The sequence below is a fragment of the Sapajus apella genome, unplaced genomic scaffold, assembly GCF_009761245.1.
Source record: "Sapajus apella isolate SASKATOON/1434 unplaced genomic scaffold, GSC_monkey_1.0 scaffold40, whole genome shotgun sequence".
Lineage (NCBI taxonomy): Eukaryota > Metazoa > Chordata > Mammalia > Primates > Cebidae > Sapajus > Sapajus apella.
In genome coordinates this window covers 7413581-7428710 of record NW_022436980.1, presented here as the reverse complement: position 1 = coordinate 7428710, position 15130 = coordinate 7413581, and the positions used below count along the sequence as shown (strand labels likewise).

General features: G+C 43.3%; 1 protein-coding gene across 5 annotated transcripts in view; it reads left to right on the top strand.

The window, feature by feature from the left end:
• The window catches only part of SIDT1 (SID1 transmembrane family member 1), an 87051-nt gene that overhangs the window by 55225 nt on the left and 16696 nt on the right, over positions 1-15130 (top strand). For all 5 annotated transcript variants that reach the window (XM_032299038.1, XM_032299039.1, XM_032299037.1 and 2 more), the window contains exons 11-17: positions 5022-5093; positions 6438-6583; positions 7686-7759; positions 8639-8705; positions 11290-11363; positions 12339-12462; positions 12645-12762. In XM_032299038.1, the coding sequence (XP_032154929.1) occupies positions 5022-5093; positions 6438-6583; positions 7686-7759; positions 8639-8705; positions 11290-11363; positions 12339-12462; positions 12645-12762 (675 nt within the window). The remainder of the gene's footprint in view (positions 1-5021; positions 5094-6437; positions 6584-7685; positions 7760-8638; positions 8706-11289; positions 11364-12338; positions 12463-12644; positions 12763-15130) is intronic.

The window sequence follows — 15130 nt, the reverse complement described above, 5'->3', positions numbered from 1 at the left end:
TACCTACATATCAGATAAACCTTTTAGAATTAAGGTGAGGTCTTCTTCTCTAAGACCAGAGCTTCTCAAACTCAATATTTTGGCATTATGGGCCAGAAAATCCTTTGTTGTTGGGGGCTATTCCATACCTTATCGGATGTTTAAGAGCATCCTTCACCTCCACGCACTAGATTCTAGGAGTTGCCCATCCTCAGGGCAACTCAAAATGCCTTCAGGCTTGGTGCAGTGGCTCATGCCTGTAATCCCAGCGTTTTGGGAGGCTGAGGTGGGAGGATTTTTGGGCCTAGGAGTTTGAGACCAGCCTGGGCAACATAGTGAGACTTTGTCTCTATAAAAACAAAAAATTAACAAAATTAGGTGGGCGTGGTGGTGCGCACCTGTGCTCCAACTACTTCGGAGGCTGATGTGGGAGGATGGCTTGAGCCGAGGATGTTGGGGCTACAGTGAGCTGCGATCACACCACTGAACTCCAGCTTAGGTGTCAGAGCAAGACTCTGTCTCAAAAAAAAAAAAATGCCTCCAGACATTGCCAAATGTCTTTTGGGGGACAAAGCTGTTTCTCCACCTCCCCCTGTTTGAGAACCACAGATCTAAACACATGAGGACACCTTAATAAGATGCCAGCTTAGGTAGGAAGTGGAGAATAGGAAAGTTCACCACAAAGGAAGAAAATAAGGAACCTTTGTAATATAGACAGGACACAAGGAATGATGGCATCACCCCCAATGTCACCACCACTAGTGAGTCAAGACCTGGATGCTTAAACCAAGGGCAGAAGACAAACTCTGTCCAACGGAATAACCCGTGATTTTTTTTAGGCATCTCAAACAGAGCATTGAGAAACCAACCAGGAGCAAGAGACAGAGGCATGAACCATATCTGGAAGCTAAGGAGAGACATGCAGGGAAGAAGCAAGGACACAGAAATGTCTTTCTCTCCCAAGACCAGGATCAGTGTGACCATGGGGCATGGGAATTTCAATGGAGCTCAGAGTTACAGGAAGGGCCCTGGTGCTTATGTCTAGAGAAAATGCTAGAAGCAGCTTCTAAAAGGGGAAGAGGATCCCACTAGACTTAATATAGTGTCTACCCACATCACTGTGGAGCTAGATATCTATGGAACTTAGCCTAATGTGTTCACCTTAGACGTGGCTGAAGTGGAAGAAATGGAGCCAGGTCCCTACATGTTGCCAAATTGATGGCGGCTCTGTCGGAGTCAGGAAGGGTGCACTCAGAAGATCTGTGGGCTACTCTGCGTTTGTTTTTCTTTGATATGACTGCAGTTATTTAATGAAGCTGTATGTGAAAAGTCTCAGTGTTGGCTCCAACTACACTAAAAAGCAAAAGAATGTGTTTCTTACTTGATGGGATGAAGAAGACGATTAGACCCTGCAGCCTGGATGAGATGGCAATAGTGTGGGCAAAGAGCTGCTCCAGGGACGTTGAAGGGACTTTTTTACTGAACTATGAATGACTGTCTAATCATCACTTAGTACCAGAGACAGGGTATCTGCGAGACTCTGAGGGGTACTAAGAAAGGCTCTGTGCTCTAAAATCATTTCTTTCACTGGCTCCATCAGAGAGAAACCCCACATTTCACATCACTGTTAAAGAGCCTCTACAGAAATTTAGTTACCAACTGAGAAGAATAATGAAGCCACCCCAACAGGCCTCTGGGACCACTTGAGTTGCCACCAGGAACTGGGGTTACAGCAGAAGAGGAGGTTACTTTCTCAAGTGCAAGAGCCTGACAAGCCTAATCAGTTATAGATTTAGGAACCAAAAAGCCAACCCAGCCATTCCTTGGATAGAGCCATTATTGAACCAGCCTCTTTGCCAAGAGGAATGTCTGGTGGGGAAAAGACAAGGGGAGTGCTGAGTTTGGAGGACTCAAAAAACATAGGCCATTCAGTGGCAGGAAGTCTCAAATTCAAGCCCTAGATCTCTACTCTTCTTTTTCTAGTTTTCCTGTCCAGCTTTTCCTTCTAGAGGAATTTTACTTTTACATCTATCTGCAAAGATGAATGGTTTTCTTCATTTTTTCTTTGACTGTTGAAACAAAACATGACACTAAGTTGGGATAGGTAGGCAAATGGCATAAAAATTGAATTTCAGCTGGGTGCGGTGGCTCATACCTGTAATCCCAGCACTTTGGGAGGCCGAGGCAGGTGGATCACAAGGTCAGGAGATTGAGATTATCCTGGCCAACATGGTGAAACCCCAACTCTACTAAAATACAAAACATTAGCCAGGTGTGGTGGCACGTGCCTGTAGTCCCAGCTACTCGGGAGGCTGAGGCACGGGAATCACTCGAACGAGGGAGGCTGATATTGCAGTGAGCCGAGATTGCGCCACTGTATTGCAGCCTGGTGACAGAGCGAGACTCCAGCTCAAGAAAAAATCGTGGCAGCTAGTTTCCATCATTTCTGACTCCCTCTTCAGCTTCCACCCTCTTGAGTCTTCAGAAGCAGAATGAGACAAGGCAACTATAAATATGAACCCCCTGAAAGATGCAAACATGCTCAAAATGAAAGGAAATTTTTCTCCTCACATAGGGCATTTAACATAAAAAGCAAGCATGAAAGCTTATCCTGTTCTATGTCAGTGAAGTAGACAGATGCACGGGCTAAGCTCAGAGAAACACATATCAAAACAAGTTTCCTCATTAAGATGAGCTCATTCACAATCGTATGTGTCTGCTATTTCCAGCCAGAACATCTTGGTCTGTCCCATAAACTGATATTTTGTGTTTAATTCTGCTTTCTATGTACTATACAGTTAAATATGGATATGGCTCGCCTTCCCAGACCATACCGAAGTTTAGAAGGAAGTGCCTTGGTTTTTGCATTCTTAAATGGCTTTAGACATAAGCAAAATGAAAAGAATGCTGTTATCCCATGTTGGCCAATCTCATATTTAAATGGTGCATATAGAAGTCCGCAGAGAGAAAACATTTTTGCATGCTGGCAATTGCATTGCAACGAAAATCTTGGTGCTCTTGTCCATCACAGAAGGCATGGTGTCGCAGCTGCCTCAAAATGAACAGAGCCAGCAACAACATCAAAACCAGATCACTCTCAGTGATGAGCCAGAGCAGAAAACAGAAATCAGTGATTCATCAAAGTCTGAACAGACCTACACAGCTGGCTTTGTCTTTTTAATGAAGTTGTCACCTAACAAAACAGTGATTGCTTTTCTTTGTGCTTGCTTTGATTTTAGTTTTTGGTTTTTGTTTTGCTTTCGATTACACGCACACACACACACAGAACATTGGCTCCCACGAACCATTTCGACCTCCTGCTGCAACTGAACTCTAGCGTTTTCCTACACACACTTCTACTTCCCATATCAGAGGGCTTCCAGTAACACCAAAATGTGCTATGTGCATGTCATATCAAAGCATCACGCTGTCATCTCAGTATATACAATTAAAAAATCATTTTTTTATAAAAAGAAAATAAGTTTTCACTGAGACCAATACAATGAGTCACTGTCCATCCACTATCTGACTGACTGGGCAAACTACTTGATGTCTGAGCATCTCCCTTTTATCATCTTTAAAATGGTGATGATAATATCAACAACCTCCTAGGATTGTTGCAAAGTTAAAAGAGTAAATTCCTGGAAAGAGTTTACACGACTGTCCTACACAGTAAGTCTGCAACAAACATCAGTCAGTCGTAGTATTAGGTAGTACTGGCAGCAGCAATTGCAGCAGCTGCAGCAGTAAAGCTCTATGCTGTCACTGTGGCCAAATCTGTTCTAAATCAAAAAGAGTCAGACAATTTGCACACAGCATCTTCATGTGGCACTGTTAGTGTGCTCAAAAGATTTGATCTCTCACACTTAAGAGCCTGAAGATAGGCCGGGCGCGGTGGCTCAAGCCTGTAATCCCAGCACTTTGGGAGGCCGAGGCGGGTGGATCACGAGATCAAGAGATCGAGACCATCCTGGTCAACATGGTGAAACCCCGTCTCTACTAAAAATACAAAAACATTAGCTGGGCATGGTGGCACGTGCCTGTAATCCCAGCTACTCAGGAGGCTGGGGCAGGAGAATTGCCTGAACCCAGGAGGCGGAGGTTGCGGTGAGCCGAGATCGCGCCATTGCACTCCAGCCTGGGTAACAAGAGCAAAACTCCGTCTCAAAAAAAAAAAAAAAAAAAAGAGCCTGAAGATAACCTGTTTCTTTGACTTGAAGTTGGATGAAAAGCATAGATGGCATTGATGACATGTTACGTACTTAAGCGTTAGCCCAAGAAAAGCCAGGGAACACCAAATTTCTCTAAAAATAAATTTAACAGGGGATCTCCAAGCCTAGTAACAGTGCCAGGGAGCATGCATTCTGAGGGCCACAGTCTGCATTTTGAAGGCCACGATCTGTGTGCTGAGGGCCCTGGGAATAGCTTAGGCTGCCAAGAATGCTGCATTAGCCAAAAGCCTTGCCGTCCAGCTGAGCCAACTCTTGGCTAAACCACCAAAGAAGAAAAGAAATTGGGCCTCCAAGGCCATTGCATTTTTCTTTCATCAAAGATAACTAAAGGGTAAGTCCAAAACCTGGCTAAAGGTTTTGAACTTACACTTCAATTATTATTCCTCATGGGGGAAATTAATGGACACACAAACAAAATTTAAAACATGATAAAAACCTACAAAGTTGGCTTGCAAAACAGAATATTTTTATTGCCCACCAGTGGAAATGATGGCTGTGTCTCAGTAGAACCGAAACATAAATACTGAAATTTGGATTTCATATAATTTTTACCTGTCATGAAACATTATTCTCTTTGATTTTTTTCCCCAATCATTTAAAAGTTTAAAAAACCCATCTTAGTTGACAGAAACAGGCGGCAGGCTAGATTCGGCATATGGGTCATAGTTTTGGTGACTCTTGTATTAGCGTAAAAAGAAAATCAAACTTAAAATACTGTGGCCTGATGATTCAGGCTACTTAGAATTGTATTGTGTTGATTTGTTTTAGCAACTGGACATAAAGTGTTTGCCTCTTTACTCTTTTTAACAGACTCTGGAAATATGGTGGCATCTCATCCCATTGCTGCCAGCACACCTGAAGGGAGCAATTATGGGACAATAGGTATGTTCTACCAGGTCTGTTCATGAAAATGTTTCCTAATTCTCTAGAGAATATGACAGAAAGGCCTTCCAGACACTAATAATTGGGAAAGTGGGCAAAGCAGTTATCTAATGAAATTGTCTTTTATTTGTAAGATGAGTTGGTTGGAGATTTGGAGGCTTCCTCCCAGCTCCAACTTTCTCTAGTTCTGTTGCTGCTTCTTGGCTCTGCTAGCCCCATTTGTGCAGAATTCCTTCAGTGGTTGTCATCTAATACTAAGGCCCCCTAGGGACTCTTTCATATCCTGCCTGGGTTTAGGGCATGAAAGATGTGTTCCAGGGAGCCTGACATCAAATGACCAGTTGTTTCATTCTCAGGTTTCAATGGAGTAAGGGGCGATCAGAAGACTGAGGCAGTGCTGCAGGTGAACACGGCTGTAGCCTACCAACCCTTCATTTTGGCTAACTTCATAATCAGACCTGCTCACTGCCACCCAGTCATTCACATAGCAAACCCCAGTGTTCCTTAAGTGGCCTGAAAACAATGGAATCCTAGACCTGTCCTGTTAGGGTAGAAGCACATTGAGCTGCCTGCCCTTCTATATTGCTTGTGGACCTATGAATGGTGCTCCTTAAAATGTCAGTGTAGAGGGACTGGGAATCCTGTATTCCTGCCCTATTATTCTGTGACTTCGAGAAGCATGTGGGCTCAGTGCAGGCTGCTTATTTTTAGTTCTGTAAGAACAGGATTTTTTTAAAAACCATCTGAACAGAAGAAATAAAGCGGAAGGTAAGCTCAGCTCATGTGCTCATCAAGCTGCACAAATCCCCATCTGCTCTGGGAAACATTCACGGGAACAGAAGGATTCTTCTTCCTGAGAATGTTGTTTTCATTATATAATCATAGATATGGCATGTGGGCGATTTCTGTGTACAAATACTTTACCCATGAGAAAAGTATAGCTGTTAGCTATGTGTGGGTTCACACATATATGCAATAGATGCTATACATAGCTATGTGCATGCGTATGTTTATATATTTATGTTCATATTTTAATATATGAAACATGAAATATAAGTACAATATTATTTTTGCATCCAAATAGTTAACAGAGAAGATGCCCTTAGATTCTAGTATGTGGCCAGTCCCGAAGATAGACAAGTTAAATATAAAAACAGGAGAAGAGTAAAAATAAAAGTCCATTGAGAAGGAGTGGAGAGAAAGAACATGTCTTGCAAATAAGGAGTTCATTTGGATCAACACAGTGTTTCCTAGAATGAGTCTGTGCTGTGCTTTTTGCAGAGAGGAATGGGCTCCGTAGGCACTCCATGGCTTTTGAAGGCAGACAAGTTGTCTCTGTTTCAGATGAGTCAAGCTCCAGTCCTGGAGGGCCGATGTCCTCCCCCGACGGTGGGCCACCGGGCCAGTCAGACACAGACAGCTCCGTGGAGGAGAGCGACTTCGACACCATGCCAGACGTTGAGAGTGATAAAAACATCATCCGGACCAAGGTACCCACTCTACCTCACCATACTCTTTGAGAGGGCAGAAAATTTGGCAGTAGAATAAACTTCAGCAATACTTCAGTTTCCTTTATTTTTTTTCCTTCAGGGAAAGTCAAATTTCCCAGAAGGCTTAAATCAAATGTACCTGCAGACTACCAGCCATACTCTGTTAATTCGCGCCTTTTTTCTTGAGGAAGAAAGTGAGCACATTAAAGAGCACAGGGCATTAAAACACTCTCTAGGTCTGAAGTGGCTGACTGTGGACAATAAAGGATGAAGGATCCAACCAGATGGAAGAAAAGATTCATTTGAGGAGTGCACTGGGGAAAGCTCCCTGGTTCTGTGCATATCATCTTTCAGGAGGAAGGCTCATTTCTTTCTGGCATGTATTTATTATTTTGTGTCATATCCAGTAAAAGATATGAAGGTGAAATGCACAGTTTCAGCCCTATACAATTCAAGAATCATACAGTGGGCAGAGCTGAAAGCTGTATAGTCAATTCTTTTTTTTTTTTTTTTTGAGACAGAGTCTCGTTTTGTCGCCAGGCTGGAGTGCAATGGCACAATCTCGGCTCACTGCAACCTCCACCTCCTGGGTTCAAGCAATTCTCCTGCCTCAGCCTCCCAAGTAGCTGGGACTACAGGTGCGCATCACCACGCCCAGCTAATTTTTTGTATTTTTAGTAGAGACGGGGTTCACCATGTTGGCCAGGATGGTCTCCATCTCCTGACCTCGTGATCTGTCCACCTTGGCCTCCCAAAGTGCTGGGATAACAAGCGTGAGCCACTGCACCCGTCCCAATTCTTGACATATAAGAAGCACTCAAGACTCTCAGTGGTTGCCCACATCAGCCAATCCTTAATATTCCAAGGAAAATACTAGGATTTTTATTAAAGTATCATGGGAAAAGCAAAATTAAAAGAGAATTCTTAAATAATTTTAATCAAGTAAATTTGGTTTACTTTATCAAATTTAGTAAATTGGAATAATTGTATCCCTTGAAGAATTTTAACAATTTTAAATTGAGATATTTGTTAAGTTTGCCTTCGTGTCTCACACATAAAGAGCTGGCACAGTTTTGCATTCTCTTTTTATTTGGCATTCCAGATGTTCCTTTACCTGTCCGATTTGTCCAGGAAGGACCGGAGAATTGTCAGCAAAAAATATAAAATTTATTTTTGGTAAGTAGATGACCATGGTTCCCTTTAGTAAACATAAAGTTTTCTTTGTAAGAGCCACAAGCACTTAGGCACAGGTTTTAGTGTTTAATGAGGTACAGGGGTAGGGGATGATGCTACCAGCTAATGATAAGTAGACCTGCGATGGCCACCCACCTGGACGCAGCCTTTCTCCCAGCCAAGAGGCTGAGCTGCCTTGCAAGGAATCTTCCCTCCCCTCGGAAACCCCCAAGCTGACTATTGCACTCTGTGACAGCTCCTCCCATTATTTTCTCTTGCAGGATGCCCTTTTACTTGCATACAGATCATAGAAGGAAATAAGGGACAATGGGGCCACATGGAATTTCATAGTGGAACCATCAGTTTGGAACTGGGTTGTCTAAGAAACACCACACCCCTTTCATGTGATCTGTCATTCATTACTTGCACACTGATGTTTAATCTAACAACAGCCTAAAGAGATAGGCTCTCAAAAATGAGTTGGTTAAACCATAAGCAGGTTTTACTTACACCGTTTTACAAATGGTTGTAAGAAAAGAAAGAAAAAAGAAACCCTAATATTTGTTGGGTACCAATCATTAACTGTTTTAAAAAATACATTTCAATTAGTATTTTCAGTTTTTGCCTCTGCAACCTAACTATAAGCATCCAAAGGAAGCTTTTCTTTACTTATTTAATTCCCCTCTAGAAAAGATACTGTGTACCAAATGCCCCAGTGCAAGAGGGGAGAGGACAACTAGAGAAACGGGAACCATATATCTTCTGGTTACTTTTGCAAGTTAATTATGGACTTACTGGGTGAAGCATTCTTTAAAAAATATTAACTGAAGACTCCACTGTTCATTTGAAAATAACCATTTCTTGATTTTTCTGCCTTGATAGGAACATCATCACCATCGCTGTGTTTTACGCGCTACCTGTGACCCAGCTGGTCATTACCTACCAGACAGTAAGTGCTGCCCCAACCCCGGAATCCCAGCTTTCTTTCTGCAGGGAGAGTCTTCACCGTGACTGACAGAGAGAGGAACAACTTAGGATCCATTCAGGAATTCCCCGTTGGGGTTACCATTGGAGTTCACCATTGCTTCATCTTTTTTTTTTTTTTAGGCGGAGTCTTGCTCTGTAGCCCAGCCTGGAGTGCACTGGCACAATCTTGGCTCACTGTAACCTCTGCCTCCCGGGTCCTGGTTCAAGCAGTTCTCCTGCCTCAGCCTCCCGGGTAGCTGTGATTACGGGCGTGCGCCACCATGCCCAGCTAATTTTTGTATTTTTAGTAAAGAAGGGGTTTCACCATGTTGGCCAGGCTGGTTGAACGTCTGACCTCGTGATCCACCCGCTTCAGCCTCCCAAAGTGCTGGGATTACAGGCGTGAACCACCTCACCTGGCCTTTTTTTTTTTTTTTTAAGATGGACTCTCGGCCGGGCGCGGTGGCTCACGCCTGTAATCCCAGCGCTTTGGGAGGCCGAGGCGGATGGATCACGAGGTCAAGAGATCGAGACCATCCTGGCCAACATGGTGAAGCCCCGTCTCTACTAAAAATACAAAAATTAGCCAGGTGTTTGGCACGCACCTGTAGTCCCAGCTACTCAGCAGGCTGAGGCGGAAGAATCACTTGAACCTGGGAGGTGGAGGTTGCAGTGAGCAGAGACTGTGCCACTGCACTCCAACCTGGCGACAAACCAAGACTCCATATCAAAAAAAAAAAAAAAAGATGAGTCTCCCTCTCTCACCCAGGCTGGAGTGCAATGGTGCAATATCAGCTCACTGCAACCTCCACCTCCCAGATTCAAGCAATTCTCCTGCCTCAGCCTCCAGAGTAGCTAGGATTACAGGCATGTGCCACCATGCCCAGCTAATTTTTTTTGTATTTTTAGTAGAGACAGGGTTTTACCATGTTGGCTAGGGTGGTCTCGAACTTGTGACCTCAGGTTATCCACCTGCCTTGGCCTCCCATTGCTTCATCTTTAACTTACATTTCCATCTAGTTCCCAATTGTTTTATCACGAAGGGAGCTGCAATCTCTTGTATTATTTTGTCTACCAGTCTAAAATTATTAACTTGTGCTCATTCAGTTATGATATCTATCAACTGCATCTGTTACATAACACTCTGAGCTTTCTGATCATTATAGGATATTGAGTACAGTAAATAAAGTTCCAGACCAAAGCAAAGGAACCTGATGGCTAATCTAGTCTGTGCCTTCCCATTGAAGGTAAATATTTTTTGTAAAATTAAAAACAGCTTCATAGCTGGACACGGTGGCTCACGCCTGTAATCCCAGAACTTTGAGAGGCATAGGCAGGTGGACTGCCTAAGCTCAGGAGCTCAAGACCAGCCTGGGCAACATGGCAAAACCCTGTCTCTACCAAAAATACAAAAAAATTAGCTGGGTGTGGTGGCACACACCTGTAGTTCCAGCTACTCGGGAGGCTGAGGAGGGAGGATTGCTTGAGCCTGGGAGGTAGAGGTTGCAGTGAGCTGAGATTCTGCCACTGCGTTCCAGCCTGAGATGGAGTGAGACCATGTCTCAAAAACAAAAAGAAAGAAAAAAAAGCTTCACGAAACTAACAAAAGATTACAGTAAAAAGAAAATATAAAATTTTTACAGCAAAAATAATATTAAAGTAGTTTAAGAATCCCCATTCCTCCACAGAACCCTAGGCCAAGGTCACTTCAGTGGCCTTCTCTAGAATTTATTACACAGTAGAAAGTCCATTTACAATAGCACAGAGCTGAAGCTATTTCTAATGCAGTGGCGCTCAGACTTTCCTTGCATTAAGGTCACCTAGGAAGCTCTTACAAATCCCAGTGTAAACCATGCCTATTAGATCAGAGCTCTGAGAGAGGAGCCAGGCATCTGTAGTGTTTAAACCCCCAGTGATTCCAATGTACGGCCATGTTTGTGTGTTAAGGGTCTAATAATATTTAATCCATTGCCACACTTATTATGTAATGAGGACAGGGACTTCATGAAGTTTGAGCACCACTGTTTATAATCTAAATATTCTCTGCATACTTTGGGGGACTGTCAGAAGACACACCTGGGCTGTGGTTTGAAAACCTTCTTGACAGAGATGCTTACGAACAGGGAAAGCTGAACACACATCGCCTTGTCTCTACCTAGCTCATGTTTACCAGTTTTACCCAGGAGATGGGACAGCTCTATATCCCCTCTGCATTCATCTAGAAAATAGTGTGACAGTCCTGAAAGGCAGGTCCCAGTGCTAGCCTCCCTTCGTAGTCCTTTCATCATGATAACAAAGGAAACGCATTTGGGTGAATCCACCTTGGAGATGCGTAATGGGGTACACAGAATATTCCCATTCAAAGCAAGTCGGAAGCTTTTTTGAAAAAAAGTGCCTGTGCTGTGTAAGGAGGTAGCTCATGGCCCATCTGTGCAGAGGAGCCCTGGTTACATTGTAAACTAGTGACAGTGCATCTCCGTGAGCCCCGTCCACCCTTTGCGATCTCCGGCTGGGGCTCAGAGGACCCAGGAAAACCACATTTCCTCTTCTCGCTCTTGATTTTACAGGTGGTAAATGTCACTGGCAACCAGGACATCTGTTACTACAACTTCCTCTGTGCTCACCCCTTGGGCGTCCTGAGGTAAACCCAGTCCTCTGGTGGCCCATGAGGCATTTAGAGATGCCCTTCTAATGTTGTGATTTTGGTTTTTTAAAATACTAAAAACAACCATGGAAAATGACCCCATTCAAGGGTAAAGAGGAACTAAACCAAGAAGTTGAGACCAGGTATGCGCCTCTCATTTCTGCATGTGGTTCTCAGGAAACATTCCTAAGCATACAGCCTGCTGAGATGAGGGCAGTGACATTTTTTTAAATGTCAGGTCTCTAGCTGTGGTGACATTTGTTCACAGGCATGAGCTGGCAGCCTATTGTCTCATTCGATCTGCTAAACAACCTCATGAGATAGACATTACTATGACCTCTATTTTTAGATGAAGACAGGTGAGGACTTGCTGAAGGTCCCTCAGCTGCTAAGTAGTGTCAGGACTCAATCCTCCCAGGCCGTGCTCTAGCCACCAGAACTTGGTGACATGGGAAAAGCATTGCCTGGGAGTTAAAAGTCTGGCTTCTTGCTCCAGAGCTGACCCAGCCATTTCCTCAAATAAAGTTGCTGGCTATGATTGGTTGACACTTATCTGAAATTCACAGTTAGAGAGCTGAATATCAACACATACATAGGTCTGCCTGTGAGAACTCAGTCTCACAGTGTAGCTGAAACATTTGCCCATCTTTGAAGCAGCTGTCTTTCCCAGGACTCATACTATACAATATACTATACAAATGCCATCAGGACAAGAGAGGATGGGAGGGCGTTAGGAAGCCAAGCAGGCACGCTTGAGAGAAAACAGACACCTGTTGTCACTGGCTATGTAAGCATCATAAAATGAAGGAATTAGGTTAAGAGGATTTCTAATACTTTTCTGATCCTGAAACCTTATGGAAAGGTTGATGGAAAACACTGATGCTGAGTTCACTCATTCCTTCATGCATCATGCATCCTCTGGGTCCCTTTGACGGCCTTGACTCTCTCATGGTCTCTCACTCATCCCTGTAGTGCCTTCAACAACATTCTCAGCAATCTGGGCCATGTGCTTCTGGGCTTCCTCTTCCTGCTGATAGTCTTGCGCCGGGACATCCTCCATCGGAAAGCCCTGGAAGCCAAGGACATCTTTGCTATGGTGAGGAGACAGTGAGTGCATTCTAGGAAGGGTTAATGGATCCAAACAGGATCTGCAAAGGGAAGGGACGTCTGGCTTGATGGTGTGATGATTTGTTACGTGTAATAAACTACATGAGGCCAGAAGAGGTGGTGGATATGGCTCTAATTAGTATCTATTGACCACCTTTTCTCCTTTTTCAGGAGTATGGGATTCCCAAACACTTTGGTCTTTTCTACGCTATGGGCATCGCGTTGATGATGGAAGGGGTGCTCAGTGCCTGCTACCATGTCTGCCCTAATTATTCCAACTTCCAATTCGGTAATTAGAACTTGTATCTACAATACAGATTTGAATCATGAGTTTTATCCTGGAACCCTCCCCAAAAATGTCAAAGTCATGCCTGCAAGATCAAATGGCATTTTATGTGAGTTGACGTGATCAGAGAGGACCTTCACACAGAGTGTGGCCTAATTGAGCAGTTAGACAGCTTTGCGATGAAAGTTATGGAAAACCCAGTTTAGCTTGGATTGAATAATAGGACGTCCAGATGTAGAAAGGGTTTGTGGTTGATTTATCTGGTGGCTCTGACCTCATTTCTCTGTGATCTCTTTGTACCCAGCCTGTATGTTGGTTTTATCCTCAGGGCTATCTTCCCTGATGGTGGCAAAAGTAGCTATAGCAGGCCTGGGCTTCATAGCTCCTGCCAACAATTCCAGAGGAGGCAGCAAGCTGGCTTCCAGGAGCCTTCAATTAAGAGCAAGAAGCTGCTTTTTGAGAAAGCCACAGATACCATCCCTTCACAACTTAATAGCTTAAATAGTCATAAGCCCATTTTTTTTTTTTTTTTTTTGAGACAGAATCTGGCTCTGTTGCCCAGGCTGGAGTGCAGTTGCATAATCTGCGCTCACTGTAATCTCCACCTCAGGGGTTCAAGTGATCCTTTCCCCTCAGGCTCCCCAGTAGCTGGGACTACAGGCACGCACCACCAAGCCCAGCTAATATTTAATTTTTTGATAGAGAACGAGTTTCACCATGTTGGCTAGGCTGGTCTCGAATTCCTAACCTCAGGTGATCTGCCCACCTATGCCTCCCAAAGAGTTGGGATTACAGGCGTGAGCCACCGCGCCTGGCCCCATGAGCCCATTCTTGAATCATTCTCTAAGTGCTGGTTAGCTCAGGCCCAGGTTGCTTCGCCAATCAGCAGAAAAGGTGGGACTATCTTTAGACCAATCAATCAGCCCCATCCCTGGAGCCAAAGGTGGGATTAGCTTTCCTGAAGCAAAGGGGCTAGGATGGTGTGCATTTCTGAATTGAAAGCGGGTAAACGTTGAGTAAGTATTGAGATGCTGTTAAGAAGGAGGAAGGGAAAAGCTGATGCTGTCTGGCAAGTAACAATGTCCTCCATGCTCAAGGATGAGGGTTTTTTTAAATGGTCATTTAATGTTTGTGCTCTGGCTTCTGGCTGTTAACTCTGAGCACCACAAAAACACTTTTAATAGAGGAAACTACGAGAATATAATATCATTCACCACTCAGAATGAACAGACGTCAACATTTTAAAATATATGCCTTAGCTCTATTTTTTTTTTTTTTTTTTTGAGATGGAGTCTTACTGGAGTGCAGTGGTGCAATCTTGGCTCACTGCATTCTCTTCCTCCCAGGTTCCAGCGATTCTTCTGCCTCAGCCTCCTGGGTAGCTGGGATTACAGGTGCACACCACCATGCCCAGCTAATTTTTTGTATTTTTAGTAGAGACGAGGTTTCGCCATGTTGGCCAGGCTGGTCTCGAACTCCTGACCTTAGGTGATCTGCCTGTCCTGGCCTCCCAATAGATCTACTTTTTAAGGAATAAAACACTATGATAAAGTTGAGGTCCTGTTTTGATACACTTTCAAACTTAATCTCCTCCTTCCTCCCATAAAGGCAACAACCATGATTAATTTGACATTTACTTTTCTGGTTTGCTTTTATAATTTTTCTATATTTGTAGCAAATTAATAGTAGTTTATCTTACTGTGTTCTGCAGCCTTTTTTCTTTCAAGAATATAGTTTCAAGATTTATCAATATTATATCAAAAACATGTAGTTCATTCATTTTAAGGGTTGTCATATTGCATAATAAAAAAAATCACATTTATCAATTCCTCTATTGAACAGCATTTAAATGTTGCCATATTTTGCCATTATGGACAATGATGCAATGAGCATCCTTATATATGCCTCTTCATATGTATGTAAGAGAGGTTCCTTAGGATACCTAGAAGTACAATTTGTTAGTTACTTGGTTTGTGCAGCTTCTCTTTTACCAAAAACTGACAAATTTCTCTCCAGAGCATTAATTCCCACTCCCAATAGCTGTGTGAGACTTCCTATACACCAGATAATTACTAACATTTGTTATTTTCAGACATTTAAAGTTTTCGCTAAGTTTTTGAGTAATATGGGGATATTGCATTGTTACAATTATATGCATTTCCACAATTCAAATACAGCAAGCTACATTTTATTTCTAGCTATTTTCCATCACTAGGCCAAAAAGCTATAAATGTGCAGTAATTAATGTGGTTATATTTCAGGGTGCTGAGAACAACCTCCCACACCCATCTGGGACTCATTTTATTGTCACACTGCCTGCACTGTCACCATTAGGAAATCTTTTGTTATTGTTGTTGAACGGCGGTGTCTA